Raw genomic sequence first — 14,176 nt, 5'->3', positions numbered from 1 at the left:
AAAAAAACCCCCCCAAAACTCAAAAATGCGCTCCAGCGCCCCCTAGGAAGAAAACACAGACACAACTGCTCCTAGGAAGAAAGCTCAGACAAAACTGCCTGTAACTTCCAGTAGGAATGTCTTAGAGACATGAAACTAAAACCTCTATGTAGGTCTGACTTAGACCTAGTTTTCATACATTGACATCCTTCAGCAAAAATCAACAAGAAGTTGGCAATTCCCCCTTCAAAGGAAAATTTTAGTAAAACAGTCACTTTTGCCTCTTTGAGCTGTAATTTGACCCCCTTAACATGCTTCAAAACTCAAACTGGACACACACAATAGGACTGGCAAAAATTGCGATTTAATAAAAAACCCAACCCCAAAACTCAAAATTGCGCTCTAGCGCCCCCTAGGAAGAAAACACAGACACAACTGCTCCTAGGAAGACAACTCAGACAAAACTGCCTGTAACTTCCAGTAGGAATGTCTTAGAGACATGAAACTAAAACCTCTATGTAGGTCTGATGTAGACCTAGATTTCATACATTGACATCCTTCAGCAAAAATCAACAGGAAGTTGGCAATTCCCCCTTCAAAACAAAATTTTAGTAAAAACAGTCACTTTTGCCTCTTTGAGCTGTAATTTGACCCCCTTAACATGCTTCAAAACTCACCAAACTGGACACACACATCAGGACTGGCAAAAATTGCGATCTAATTAAAAAAAAAAAAAAACAACCCCAAAACTCAAAATTGCGCTCCAGCGCCCCCTAGGAAGAAAACACAGACACAACTGCTTCTAGGAAGAAAACTCAGACAAAACTGCCTGTAACTTCCAGTAGGAATGTCTTAGAGACATGAAACAAAAACCTCTATGTAGGTCTCACTTAGACCTACATTTCATAAATTGACAATCCCCAGCAAAAATCAACAGGAAGTTTGCAATTCCCCCTTCAAAACAAAATTTTAGTAAAAACAGTCACTTTTGCCTCTTTGAGCTGTAATTTGACCCCCTTAACATGCTTCAAAACTCACCAAACTGGACACACACATCAGGACTGGCAAAAATTGCGATCTAATACAAACAAACAAAAAAAAAAAAAAAAAAACTCAAAATTGCGCTCCAGCGCCCCCTAGGAAGAAAACACAGACACAACTGCTCCTAGGAAGAAAACTCAGACAAAACTGCCTGTAACGTCCAGTAGGAATGTCTTAGAGACATGAAACAAAAACCTCTATGTAGGTCTCACTTAGACCTACATTTCATAAATTGACAAACCCCAGCAAAAATCAACAGGAAGTTTGCAATTCCCCCTTCAAAACAAAGGTTTTGTAAAAACCGGTCACCTTTTTTCAAACATTATCTCCTCTGAGCGCGTTTGTCGTGTCGGCTTCAAACTAGCACAGGAGAGAGATTGAACCCTTCTGATTAAAAGTTGACCAAAGAGTTTTAATTACTACTCCGGTTTGGATTTTATGTGCCGTCAAAGTCGGTCCCGTCCATCGCTGCTTGCAGCTTTAATTACTTATGAAATCACATTTGTATCACATATCCAAAACAAACCGTGGAGTTGAATGTAATCATTCTGAGTATTTTATTTTGTGCTAAATACACATTGCCTTGTTAACTTTAAGTAGTATTCAAAAGCACACAGTATGATAAAGAAGTTCCAGAAAAAGAAACAACTTTTTAATGGCTGCTTGTTTATTGACCCATTTCTGGGCCGTAACACTAATAACTTGGGCACAGGGAGCAAACATAAGGCAGCCATAAAACGAGGCACAAGGCAACACAATGACGACAAATGTCAATGTCACAGGATTAGCGACAACGTGACTAAGAATACATGACCAAACTGAGCAGGTCACACCTACTGAGGGGACTCTATAAAAGATTGCCAAAGACTCAGACAATAACTGGTAGGTAGGCTTCCAACTCAGGTTAGTGTATGGATTGCCATTACATTTGTATTGAAATATTGATGCACATCTTGACTCATACAACTATCCGTTATTTATAGGATCATAACAACAGATCTGACTTCATTTCATCTTCTGTTGGGACCTTAAGAGGTAAATGTTTTGTCATTTTTACCTGGTAGCTGTGGGTTATTCAGGTGATATCCACTGAGCATGCTGACGGAAGAGAAATTAAGTGAGTGAACTTTGCCTGTTTCCAGTCTCTAATAAAGTGCCACCATGAGCACCGACGCGGAGATGGAGCACTATGGCCCCGCAGCCATATACCTGCGGAAGCCGGAGAAGGAGAGGATGGAGGCACAGACTGCTACCTTTGATGCCAAGACCGCATACTTTGTGGTGGATACCGCAGAGATGTACCTCAAGTCTAAACTCACCCAACGAGAAGGGGGCAAAGCCACTGTCGAGACTCTATGTTCGAAGAAGGTAAGTGCAGCACAGCCCCGTAATGCTTCTCTACTTTTTAAAGTCTTAAAGTGGGAACATTATCACAATTTCAGAATGGTTAAAACCATTAAAAATCAGTTCCCAGTGGCTTATTATATTTTTCGAAGTTTTTTTCGAAATTTTACCCATCACGCAATATCCCTAAAAAAAGCTTCAAAGTGCCTGATTTTAACCATCGTTATAAACACCCGTCCATTTTCCTGTGACATCACATAGTGAAGCCAACACAAACAAACATGGCGGAAAGAACAGCAAGCTATAGCGACATTAGCTCGGATTCAGACTCGGATTTCAGCGGCTTAAGAGATTCAACAGATTACGCATGTATCGAAACAGATGGTTGTAGTGTGGAGGCAGGTAGCGAAAACGAAATTGAAGAAGAAACTGAAGCCATTGAGCCATATCGGTTTGAACCGTACGCAAGCGAAACCGACGAAAACGACACGACAGCCAGCGACACGGGAGAAAGCGAGGACGAATTCGGCGATCGCCTTCTAACCAACGATTGGTATGTGTTTGTTTTATTAGTCAACATTGCAACTTTTTCTAAATTACATTTAACCTTTAAGCTTTTTTATTTCACTTTTGTTATGTTTTTGTTTATTTTAATAGTATTTTTTAGAATGTGCCGTGGGCCTTTAAAACATTAGCTGTGAGCCGCAAATGGCCTCCGGGGCACACTTTTGACACCCCTGCTATAGATAATAAAAAATTAAATGTGATAAAGAGCCTGGCGACGCATGCGCGTTTATCATAACTCTCTATCTCTCTCTGTCTCTGCCCCTCCCTCACCAATGCTGCTGCGCGCACAATTTGTTTTGTTTTTAACCCCTTCTTAACCCTGAACGTACATTGAAAATACACGCAACCCTAACTCAAAATGCCGGACATTTGAGGCATTTAAAAGGGAACATTATCACAATTTCAGAATGGTTAAAACCATTAAAAATCAGTTCCCATTGGCTTATTATATTTTTCGAAGTTTTTTTCGAAATTTTACCCATCACGCAATATCCCTAAAAAAAGCTTCAAAGTGCCTGATTTTAACCATCGTTATAAACACCCGTCGATTTTCCTGTGACGTCACATAGTGATGCCAACACAAACAAACATGGCGCATAGAACAGCAAGCTATAGCGACATTAGCTCGGATTCAGACTCGGATTTCAACGGCTTAAGCGATTCAACAGATTACGCATGTATCGAAACGGATGGTTGTAGTGTGGAGGCAGGTAGCGAAAACGAAATTGAAGAAGAAACTGAAGCTATTGAGCCATATCGGTTTGAACTGTATGCAAGCGAAACCGACGAAAAACGACACGAGAGAAAGCGAGGACGAACTCGGCGATCGCCTTCTAACCAACGATTGGTATGTGTTTGTTTGGCATTAAAGGAAACTAACAACTATGAACTAGGTTTACAGCATATGAAATACATTTGGCAACAACATGCACTTTGAGAGTGCAGACAGCCCAATTTTCATCAATTAATATATTCTGTAGACATACCCTCTGATCTGTCCAGTTTTGGAGTTGATGTCAGCAGGCCAGGGAAGCTAGGGTCGATATTCTTTTCTTGATCATCTTCGGTGGCATAAGGGACGGTGTGAGCCAAGACATCCAGGGGGTTTAGCTCGCTCGTCTGCGGGAACAAACTGCCGCCATTGCTTGCCGTGCTAGCGAGGCCCTTTGTCCCTGAATTGCTCACACACTGCGGCAGATTCAATAGGGGTCTGGCGGCAGATTTCTTTGACTTTATCGTTGGAAATGCATCTGCTTTGAGTGTCGCAGGATATCCACACATTCTTGCCACCTCTGTCGTAGCATAGCTTTCGTCGGTAAAGTGTGCGGAACAAAACGTTCAATTTCTTGCCACTTTCGCATCTTTGGGCCACTGGTGCAACTTGAATCCGTCCCTGTTCGTGTTGTTACACCCTCCGACAACACACCGACGAGGCATGATGTCTCCAAGGCACGGAAAACAGTCGAAAAAACGGAAAATAACAGAGCTGATTTGACTCTGTGTTTGAGAAAATGGCGGATTGCTTCCTGATGTGACGTCATCGCTCTGAGAGCGAATAATAGAAAGGCGTTTAATTCGCCAAAATTCACCCATTTAGAGTTCGGAAATCGGTTAAAAAAATATATGGTCTTTTTTTCTGCAACATCAAGGTATATATTGACGCTTACATAGGTCTGGTGATAATGTTCCCCTTTAACATAACTTTAAATTCGTTTTTTCTTTGACTGCATTTGCCATTCAGACAGTCACCGTCAAAGAGGATGAGATCTATCCAATGAACCCTCCCAAGTACGACAAAATAGAGGACATGGCCATGATGACCCATCTCAATGAGCCTGCCGTACTATATAACCTCAAAGAGCGTTTCGCATCATGGATGATCTACGTAAGGCTACAGCTTTAAACACAACGTCAGCAAAGCCTACTAGAACTGCACTTAAGTTCCTCTCTGTTGGTCCCGCAGACATATTCAGGCCTGTTCTGCGTGGTGGTGAACCCCTACAAGTGGCTTCCCGTGTACGACACGAAGGTGGTCAATGCCTACAGAGGCAAGAAGAGGATTGAGGCTCCACCTCACATTTTCTCCATCTCTGATAACGCCTATCAGTTCATGCTCACTGGTAAGACATTGGACTTTTCAAGCAAAAATTATTCCATTAATTGTCTTATTTTTTTGTTTTGCAACTATAGATCGTGAGAACCAGTCTGTCCTTATCACGTAAGTTTATCACAGCTAAACCAACAACACTCAGAAAGTCATAAACACAACATAATGTTATTTTTGTATCCCCCCACCCCAAGTGGAGAATCCGGTGCTGGAAAGACTGTTAACACCAAGCGTGTCATCCAGTACTTTGCAACAATTGCAGTGGCTGGAGGCAAAAAATCTGAAGCAAGTGCTGGCAAGATACAGGTAAGCAAAGGCCGGTTATTTTTATAATATGCCTGACCAAAATGACCTAGACTTGGACGGATATTGAAGTACTGATCAGTTTTAGAACGGCAAACTACAATGAGGGCTTTTGTCCTTCCTTTGGTAGAGGTGAAATTGCTGCCTTCGCTACAGTTCTTAGCTTTTGTTGACAGCATGCAAATTCTCATGTAGGGTTCCCTGGAAGATCAAATCATTGCAGCTAACCCTCTGCTGGAGGCCTATGGTAATGCCAAAACTGTGAGGAATGACAACTCCTCTCGTTTCGTAAGTTCTCAGATAAAATTATAAATATTGTATACTTACTGTTACCAAACCAAACTGAGATGTGACTGGTCAACATTTAGGGTAAATTCATCAGAATTCACTTTGCCACTAGTGGCAAACTGGCCTCAGCTGATATTGAAACATGTAAGTATAAGTTGATGGAATCGAAACCAATTTGGCTTGAAATGTTGGTTCCATTATCAATTTCTACGTCTCTGACAAATGGTTAGATCTGCTGGAGAAATCCCGTGTCACCTTCCAGTTGTCTGCTGAGAGGAGCTACCATATCTTCTACCAGCTGATGACTGGACACAAGCCGGAGCTGCTGGGTATGTCCCATCACCTAAAACAGAAACCAAACAAAGTTATGAGTGGACTCCACTTTAATTCCAGAGGCACTTCTGATCACCACCAACCCTTATGACTTCCCAATGATCAGTCAGGGTGAAATCACTGTCAAGAGCATCGATGATATAGAGGAGTTCATTGCAACAGATGTGAGTTACTGTCTAAGTATGGACCTAACATCAAAAACAATATTTGTGTGTTATTACAGTCAAAGTATTTCATATATGTAGACTGCTGTTGACATTCTGGGCTTCACTGGAGAGGAGAAAGTTAGCATCTTCAAGCTGACTGGTGCTGTGATGCATCATGGCAACATGAAATTCAAGCAGAAGCAGCGTGAGGAGCAGGCTGAACCTGATGGCACTGAGGGTAGGCATAGAAACGTGATGGGACCACAAACAATACAAAAGCTTTACAAGGTAAAAGTGTTGTGATTTGCTGTCATCAGAGGCTGATAAAATCGCCTACCTCTTGGGTCTGAACTCTGCTGATATGCTAAAAGCTCTGTGCTACCCCAGAGTCAAAGTCGGAAACGAGTTTGTGACCAAAGGTCAGACTGTCCCTCAGGTAAGCAACGTACACTATTTGTATTGTCTGATATCTAAGAGTTCAAACACAACCAGCGTCTAACTAACCGACCTCTTCTAGGTAAACAATGCCGTCTCAGCTCTGTGCAAGTCTGTCTATGAGAAAATGTTCTTGTGGATGGTCGTCCGTATCAATGAGATGTTGGACACGAGGCAGCCAAGACAGTTTTTCATTGGAGTGTTGGATATCGCTGGATTTGAGATTTTTGATGTGAGTTACAAGATAACATTTAAGGTTGGACTAATCACATGTATGAATAAATTAATGATGTATCTGTATGCTGTAGTACAACAGTTTGGAGCAACTGTGCATTAACTTCACCAATGAGAAACTGCAACAGTTCTTCAACCACCACATGTTTGTCCTGGAGCAAGAGGAATACAAGAAAGAAGGCATTCATTGGGAATTCATTGACTTTGGTATGGACTTGGCTGCCTGCATTGAGCTTATTGAGAAGGTGAGAAAAATGTGTTTGGTAGTATCTAACAAACCTAAAAGTTGTTGCCAAATGATCAACATCTATCCCCAACAGCCAATGGGCATCTTCTCCATCCTTGAAGAGGAGTGCATGTTCCCCAAGGCAACAGACACTTCATTCAAGAACAAGCTGCATGATCAGCATCTTGGCAAGACCAAGGCCTTTGAGAAGCCAAAGCCTGCTAAGGGCAAAGCTGAGGCCCACTTCTCTCTGGTTCACTATGCTGGTACTGTGGACTACAACATTACTGGCTGGTTGGACAAAAACAAAGACCCCCTGAATGACTCAGTTGTCCAGCTCTACCAGAAGTCTCAAAACAAACTGCTGGCCATGTTGTATGTAGCTCATAATGCAGCGGAAGGTAGGACATTCATGCTACTACTACTATTTTGGTCTGGATATAACCATTAAGGTAGAAGTGACTTTATGATGTAAACACAGGGGCTTTCGGTGGCCAAAAAACATGTTTTGCACAGCAGCATTTAGAAAGTGAATTGTTTGAGTGGACTTTTCATCAAACCTACTATGTTTTGACACACAGAGGCTGGTGCAAAGAAGGGCGGTGGAAAGAAGAAGGGTGGTTCCTTCCAGACTGTCTCCGCTCTTTTCAGGGTGATGTTTTCATTCACATATATCTATGAGTTTTGAAGTTAATGGTTCTTAAAGTTTATTATCATACCCCCCAGGAGAACTTGGGCAAGCTGATGACCAATTTGAGGAGCACTCACCCTCACTTTGTGCGTTGCTTGATTCCCAATGAATCAAAGACCCCAGGTTTGACCTTTAACATCAGTAACCAACAAAGACTAGCGCAGGACTGATATTTTGTAAAATTTTCAGGTCTTATGGAGAACTTCCTGGTCATTCACCAGCTGAGATGTAACGGTGTGCTGGAGGGCATCAGAATCTGCAGAAAAGGCTTCCCGAGCAGAATCCTCTACGGTGACTTCAAGCAGAGGTGACAACAGAAGTTCACTTCAGTGGACCTAAGTTGATTAAACAAGAAAATAAAAAACTATGGTTCTCTTTCTTTTACAGATACAAAGTATTGAATGCCAGTGTCATCCCTGAGGGTCAGTTCATTGACAACAAGAAAGCTGCAGAGAAACTTCTGGGCTCCATTGATGTGGATCACACTCAGTACAAGTTTGGACACACCAAAGTAAGACATGTTTTTTGGGCTCTTGTGTGTACTTACTAGTGAGGTAACACTTTCTACTTCACAGGTGTTCTTCAAAGCTGGTCTTCTAGGTACCTTGGAGGAGTTGAGAGATGAAAAACTGGCTGCACTAGTGACCATGACTCAGGCTCTCTGCAGAGGATTTCTCATGAGAAAGGAGTTTGTAAAGATGATGGAGAGGAGGTATGGCCAATTTTCACTTGAAACAACAAACACCAAATTTAATGAATGCTTTTAATCTTCCGTAGAGAGGCAATCTTCACCGTCCAGTACAATATGCGCTCATTCATGAATGTGAAAAACTGGCCATGGATGCATCTGTATTTCAAGATTAAGCCTCTTTTGAAGAGTGCGGAGACAGAAAAAGAGCTGGCACAAATGAAGGAGAACTATGGAAAGATGCAAACTGACCTGGCGGCTGCACTGGCTAAGAAAAAGGAACTGGAGGAGAAGATGGTCTCTCTGCTGCAGGAAAAGAATGACCTTCAACTGCAAGTAGCATCTGTAAGTAGTCTTTGGGACATTTCCATGCTTCCATATCAGTAACACGGCAGTTACATTAGCACAATTCTGTTAAATCAAATGTGGGTTTACTCAAAGACAAGCCATTGTATTGTATCTTTAGGAAAGTGAAAACCTCTCAGATGCTGAGGAAAGGTGTGAGGGGCTCATTAAGAGCAAGATCCAGCTTGAGGCTAAACTCAAAGAGACAACCGAGAGACTGGAAGATGAAGAAGAAATCAATGCTGAGCTGACTACCAAGAAAAGGAAGCTGGAAGATGAATGCTCAGAGTTGAAGAAAGATATTGATGACTTGGAACTCACCTTGGCTAAAGTGGAAAAAGAGAAACATGCCACTGAAAACAAGGTTCCAGTTTATTTTTGTTTAATTTCATTTACAAAAATAATATATCAGTTTTTGGAAAAATGTTCACATGTATCCACATGTATCCCAACATTACAGGTGAAAAACCTGACGGAGGAGATGGCATCTCAAGATGAGTCTATTGCCAAGTTGACAAAGGAGAAGAAAGCCCTCCAAGAGGCCCACCAGCAGACACTAGATGATCTCCAGGCAGAGGAAGACAAAGTCAACACTCTGACCAAGGCCAAGACAAAGCTGGAACAGCAAGTGGATGATGTAGGAATGCCATTCTGTTGCCTTGAAATTATTATTGTTGTTGATCTATTTGTTAAAGGCTATAATTAATTTGCATGAGTAACTGTCATGCAACAGCTTGAGGGCTCACTGGAGCAAGAGAAGAAGCTCCGTATGGACCTTGAGAGAGCCAAGAGGAAGCTTGAAGGAGATTTGAAACTGGCCCAGGAATCCATAATGGATTTGGAGAATGACAAACAGCAATCAGAGGAAAAACTCAAAAAGTATATGAGATAAATAAGCATGTACTTAAGAGCTTCCTTCTTTTTAATTTAGAAAATAAATGTACCATGTATTTTCTTCTCTCCTCAAAGGAAAGAGTTTGAGACCAGTCAGCTTCTCAGCAAGATTGAGGATGAACAGTCTCTTGGTGGTCAACTCCAGAAGAAGATTAAGGAACTCCAGGTACTTTGATTCATTGTTTTGATTTAAGCTACACAAGGTAATCATTGTGTTTCAGGTTGTTCACTTTCTGGCTCACTCTATCATCAAACCCAGGCTCGTATTGAGGAGCTGGAAGAGGAGATTGAGGCTGAGAGGGCCGCCAGAGCCAAGGTGGAAAAGCAGAGGGCTGACCTCTCCAGAGAGCTGGAGGAGATCAGTGAGAGGCTTGAAGAAGCTGGTGGAGCGACGGCCGCTCAGATTGAGATGAACAAAAAGCGCGAGGCTGAGTTCCAGAAGCTGCGTCGTGATCTAGAAGAGTCCACCCTGCAGCATGAGGCTACAGCAGCTGCTCTACGCAAGAAGCAGGCAGACACTGTCGCAGAGCTGGGAGAGCAGATCGACAACCTCCAGCGAGTCAAGCAAAAATTGGAGAAGGAGAAGAGTGAGTACAAGATGGAGATTGATGATCTCTCCAGCAACATGGAGGCTGTTGCCAAAGCAAAGGTACGTCTCTGCATTTGTGAGAACTGAATTACATGTCTAACAAAGATAACTGCAAAACATTTTTATATTAACGCTTATTTGTAGGGCAACCTGGAGAAAATGTGCAGAACACTTGAAGACCAATTAAGTGAAATTAAGTCCAAAAATGACGAGAATGTAAGACAACTGAACGACTTAAGTGCACAGAGGGCAAGACTGCAAACAGAAAACGGTGAGTCTTTCAATATGTCTGAATACTACTACTACTACACAAAGTCACAGGGAAGAATTAGAACACCGCCCGAGTTGTGGTCATTAATGGTCAAGTCCCGCCCCTGCCCCTAAAAAAGACATTTTGATTGATGACACTCATGCTTTTTGACCAATCCAACTCCAATTTTACAGGGATGGGCTTGTTAGTCCTCAAATGGCATGTGCCAAATTTGGTGGTGGTTGGGCTAAAAACTCTTAAGTTACAGTATGCATTTTGTAGGGAGTAAGTCTCAATCCGGCTTATGGGGTCAAACTTTGGGGTTTCATAACAGTTCCACCGTGTGATGTATTTATTAGGAAAAAAACCAGGAAGGGTTAATATTTTGAAGAATGTTCACCTTTTGGTGTTCAGTGGTTCAGGGGAGAAAAAAAAAGATCTTACACAGACAAACACACACATGTGACTGTAGGCTCACACCTGACATTCAATGTTTTTGATTGTTTGAATCAGCATAACGGCTCATTCTCATTATTACTCAGGTGAGTTCACTCGCCAAATGGAGGAGAAGGAAGCCCTTGTTTCCCAGTTGACCAGGGGCAAGCAAGCTTACACTCAACAGATTGAGGAACTCAAGAGACACATTGAAGAGGAAGTGAAGGTACGATAACAACTATCTTTGATATTTACATACGAGTAGTTACTTTGCCTTCCTCTCAGAGAGGTGTGTGTTTGTATTGACTTTCTGTGTTTTTGTCACAATGAATGTATGCAATCATTTATAGGCTAAGAATGCCCTGGCCCATGCAGTACAGTCTGCCCGCCATGACTGTGATCTGCTCAGAGAGCAGTTTGAAGAAGAGCAGGAGGCCAAAGCTGAGCTGCAGCGAGGAATGTCCAAGGCCAACAGTGAGGTGGCGCAGTGGAGGACCAAATACGAGACTGATGCTATCCAACGCACTGAAGAGCTGGAGGAGGCCAAGTACACAACTTGTTTATCCATCATTAATTACATATTTTTTGTTCCTTTTCTGTGAACAAGTTCTCCATACTCGTTGCAGGAAGAAGCTGGCTCAGCGTCTCCAGGATGCTGAGGAGTCCATTGAAGCTGTGAACTCCAAGTGTGCCTCTTTGGAAAAGACCAAACAGAGGCTGCAGGGTGAGGTGGAGGACCTTATGATTGATGTGGAGAGAGCAAACGCCCTGGCTGCCAACCTTGACAAGAAGCAGAGGAACTTTGACAAGGTAACATTTTTAGTGACTTAAATATAAATGAACCTCTTTCTAATGGGTCTTTGTAACTCCAGGTCCTAGCAGAATGGAAGCAGAAGTATGAGGAGGGCCAGGCAGAGCTGGAAGGAGCCCAGAAGGAGGCTCGTTCTCTCAGTACTGAACTTTTCAAAATGAAGAACTCTTATGAGGAAGCTCTGGATCAGCTGGAGACCCTGAAGAGAGAGAACAAGAACCTGCAGCGTGAGTCAAATAATGCAAATAAGTAGAATTATTTTTTATAATGTATTATTTTCCACCTACAGAGGAGATCTCAGATCTGACTGAACAGATTGGTGAAACTGGAAAGAGCATCCATGAGCTGGAAAAAGCTAAGAAGGTGGTGGAAACTGAGAAGGCTGAGATTCAGACTGCTCTAGAGGAGGCAGAGGTATCACTTTGGGGGATTTGTTAATATTTTTAAAAGGTTAGCCTTACTGAGGTAATGTCTCTTGCAGGGTACACTGGAGCATGAGGAGTCTAAGATTCTCCGTGTTCAGCTTGAGCTCAACCAGATCAAGGGTGAGGTTGACAGGAAGTTGGCAGAGAAGGACGAGGAGATGGAGCAAATCAAGAGGAACAGCCAGAGGGTGACTGACTCCATGCAGAGCACTCTTGATGCTGAGGTCAGAAGCAGGAATGATGCCCTGAGAGTCAAGAAGAAGATGGAGGGAGACCTTAACGAGATGGAGATTCAGCTGAGCCATGCCAATAGACAGGCTGCTGAGGCCCAGAAACAACTGAGGAATGTCCAGGGACAACTCAAGGTAAGTTCATAATTGCTGCATTAAAATGAAGGGTCAAAGGTTTTAAAGGTCTGCTTTGCCAGGATGCCCAACTGCACCTTGATGATGCTGTCAGAGGACAGGAGGACATGAAGGAGCAGGTTGCTATGGTGGAGCGTAGAAACGGCCTGATGATGGCTGAAATTGAGGAGCTAAGAGCTGCTCTTGAGCAGACAGAGAGAGGACGCAAAGTGGCTGAGCAGGAGTTGGTTGATGCCAGCGAGCGTGTCGGACTTCTTCACTCTCAGGTTTCGTTATCATCAATCATTTACTACACATGAGTACAATGAACCTGGCTAAAACTTTTCTTGAATATTTAGAACACCAGCCTGCTGAACACCAAGAAGAAGCTGGAGTCTGACCTTGTCCAGATTCAGAGTGAAGTGGACGATGCTGTGCAGGAATCAAGAAACGCTGAGGACAAAGCCAAAAAGGCTATCACTGATGTGAGTAGTAGAATTCCCCACTTCTTCCAATCAAGACTTCTATGATCTTTGTTTTTTTCTATGTTCTGACTACACTACCCATGATTACAGGCTGCCATGATGGCTGAAGAGCTAAAGAAGGAGCAGGACACCAGCGCTCACCTGGAGAGGATGAAGAAGAACCTGGAGGTTACTGTCAAGGACCTGCAGCACCGTCTGGATGAGGCTGAGAACCTGGCAATGAAGGGTGGCAAGAAGCAGCTCCAGAAACTGGAGTCCAGAGTATGAAACAAACATCAGCACTTGTGCAAATCATGCTTTTTTTTACGCACAAAATGTCTATTCTGTCATACATTTTCAGGTGCGTGAGCTTGAATCGGAAGTTGAGTCCGAACAGAGACGTGGAGCCGACGCTATTAAGGGAGTCCGCAAATATGAGAGGAGAGTGAAGGAGCTGACCTACCAAGTTTGTCCTTTCTCAACTAAATAGTCACAACTTCCCTTCTTTGGATGAACAAAGCGAAAATGCACTTTTATTCACATAGACTGAGGAGGACAAGAAGAACGTGACCAGACTTCAGGATCTGGTGGACAAACTTCAGCTTAAAGTCAAGGCGTACAAGAGACAGTCTGAGGAGGCTGTGAGTGCACTTGAGTTGAGAATAACCTGACAGATATAAAATATAAACTGCTTCAACAGGAGGAACAGGCCAACACTCACATGTCCAGACTCAGGAAGGTCCAGCATGAGCTGGAAGAGGCTCAGGAGCGTGCTGACATCGCTGAGTCCCAGGTCAACAAGCTGAGGGTCAAGAGCCGCGACACTGGAAAGGTAAACACATGTCACACACATACTGTACAAATCATTTACACAGCATTTTTTTCAAGAATGAATCATAATCACCCCTCTCCTGTCTGTTTTTAGGGAACCGACTCTGCTGAATAAGGGACTGTGGAATCATTGGAGGGCTTCATACAATATGGGTCCTGTGTTGTGTACATTTTCAAATAAAACAATACCATGTAGAGAGAAAAAAAATGGTGACTCTTCACTACGTACACTAAAAAAGTGCATGGACAATACCATAAAGACATTAGGCATCACACTCAAAAATAACTACATCATAGTCAACTACAATTTAAAATAAACAGAGGGCATATTGATAACAATACATGATGTCAAATCTTCTTTTACTCCAACAAATTTTTTTTTTACACTGGAGAAATTACACAGTCA

General features: G+C 42.7%; 1 protein-coding gene across 1 annotated transcript; it reads left to right on the top strand.

Annotated features, from left to right (window-relative positions):
- The first annotated feature begins 2,001 nt into the window (after positions 1 to 2,001).
- LOC133620486 (myosin heavy chain, fast skeletal muscle) lies at positions 2,002 to 13,936 on the top strand. The gene is made up of 40 exons (XM_072916021.1): positions 2,002 to 2,055; positions 2,163 to 2,388; positions 4,673 to 4,816; positions 4,895 to 5,051; positions 5,122 to 5,149; positions 5,233 to 5,344; positions 5,537 to 5,629; positions 5,710 to 5,773; positions 5,860 to 5,958; positions 6,023 to 6,126; positions 6,208 to 6,346; positions 6,426 to 6,544; positions 6,626 to 6,775; positions 6,852 to 7,022; positions 7,098 to 7,404; positions 7,585 to 7,655; positions 7,730 to 7,817; positions 7,884 to 8,001; positions 8,082 to 8,205; positions 8,270 to 8,406; positions 8,472 to 8,727; positions 8,849 to 9,091; positions 9,188 to 9,364; positions 9,461 to 9,606; positions 9,697 to 9,787; positions 9,881 to 10,270; positions 10,355 to 10,481; positions 11,003 to 11,121; positions 11,246 to 11,442; positions 11,522 to 11,705; positions 11,768 to 11,933; positions 11,996 to 12,120; positions 12,188 to 12,496; positions 12,559 to 12,762; positions 12,835 to 12,960; positions 13,051 to 13,221; positions 13,301 to 13,405; positions 13,485 to 13,580; positions 13,640 to 13,771; positions 13,865 to 13,936. The coding sequence occupies exons 2-40, from the start codon at positions 2,182 to 2,184 to the stop codon at positions 13,883 to 13,885; spliced, it is 5,817 nt and encodes a 1,938-aa protein (XP_072772122.1). The 5' UTR covers positions 2,002 to 2,055; positions 2,163 to 2,181; the 3' UTR covers positions 13,886 to 13,936.
- The last annotated feature ends 240 nt before the right edge of the window (positions 13,937 to 14,176 follow it).

This window comes from Nerophis lumbriciformis, linkage group LG24 (assembly GCF_033978685.3).
Source record: "Nerophis lumbriciformis linkage group LG24, RoL_Nlum_v2.1, whole genome shotgun sequence".
Classification (NCBI taxonomy): domain Eukaryota; kingdom Metazoa; phylum Chordata; class Actinopteri; order Syngnathiformes; family Syngnathidae; genus Nerophis; species Nerophis lumbriciformis.
The sequence above is the reverse complement of the archived record's forward strand: the minus strand, read 5'-3'. Positions and strand labels throughout refer to the sequence as shown.

What these genes read in the sequence shown, in the direction of transcription:
- LOC133620486 (XM_072916021.1), top strand. Translation starts at nt 2,182, where the DNA reads ATGAGCACCGACGCGGAGATGGAGCACTATGGCCCCGCAGCCATATAC. An exon ending in TTCAACTGCAAGTAGCATCT is followed by an intron (nt 8,728 to 8,848) that starts GTAAGTAGTCTT and finishes TTGTATCTTTAG; the next exon opens with GAAAGTGAAAACCTCTCAGA. An exon ending in CCAAAAAGGCTATCACTGAT is followed by an intron (nt 12,961 to 13,050) that starts GTGAGTAGTAGA and finishes CCATGATTACAG; the next exon opens with GCTGCCATGATGGCTGAAGA.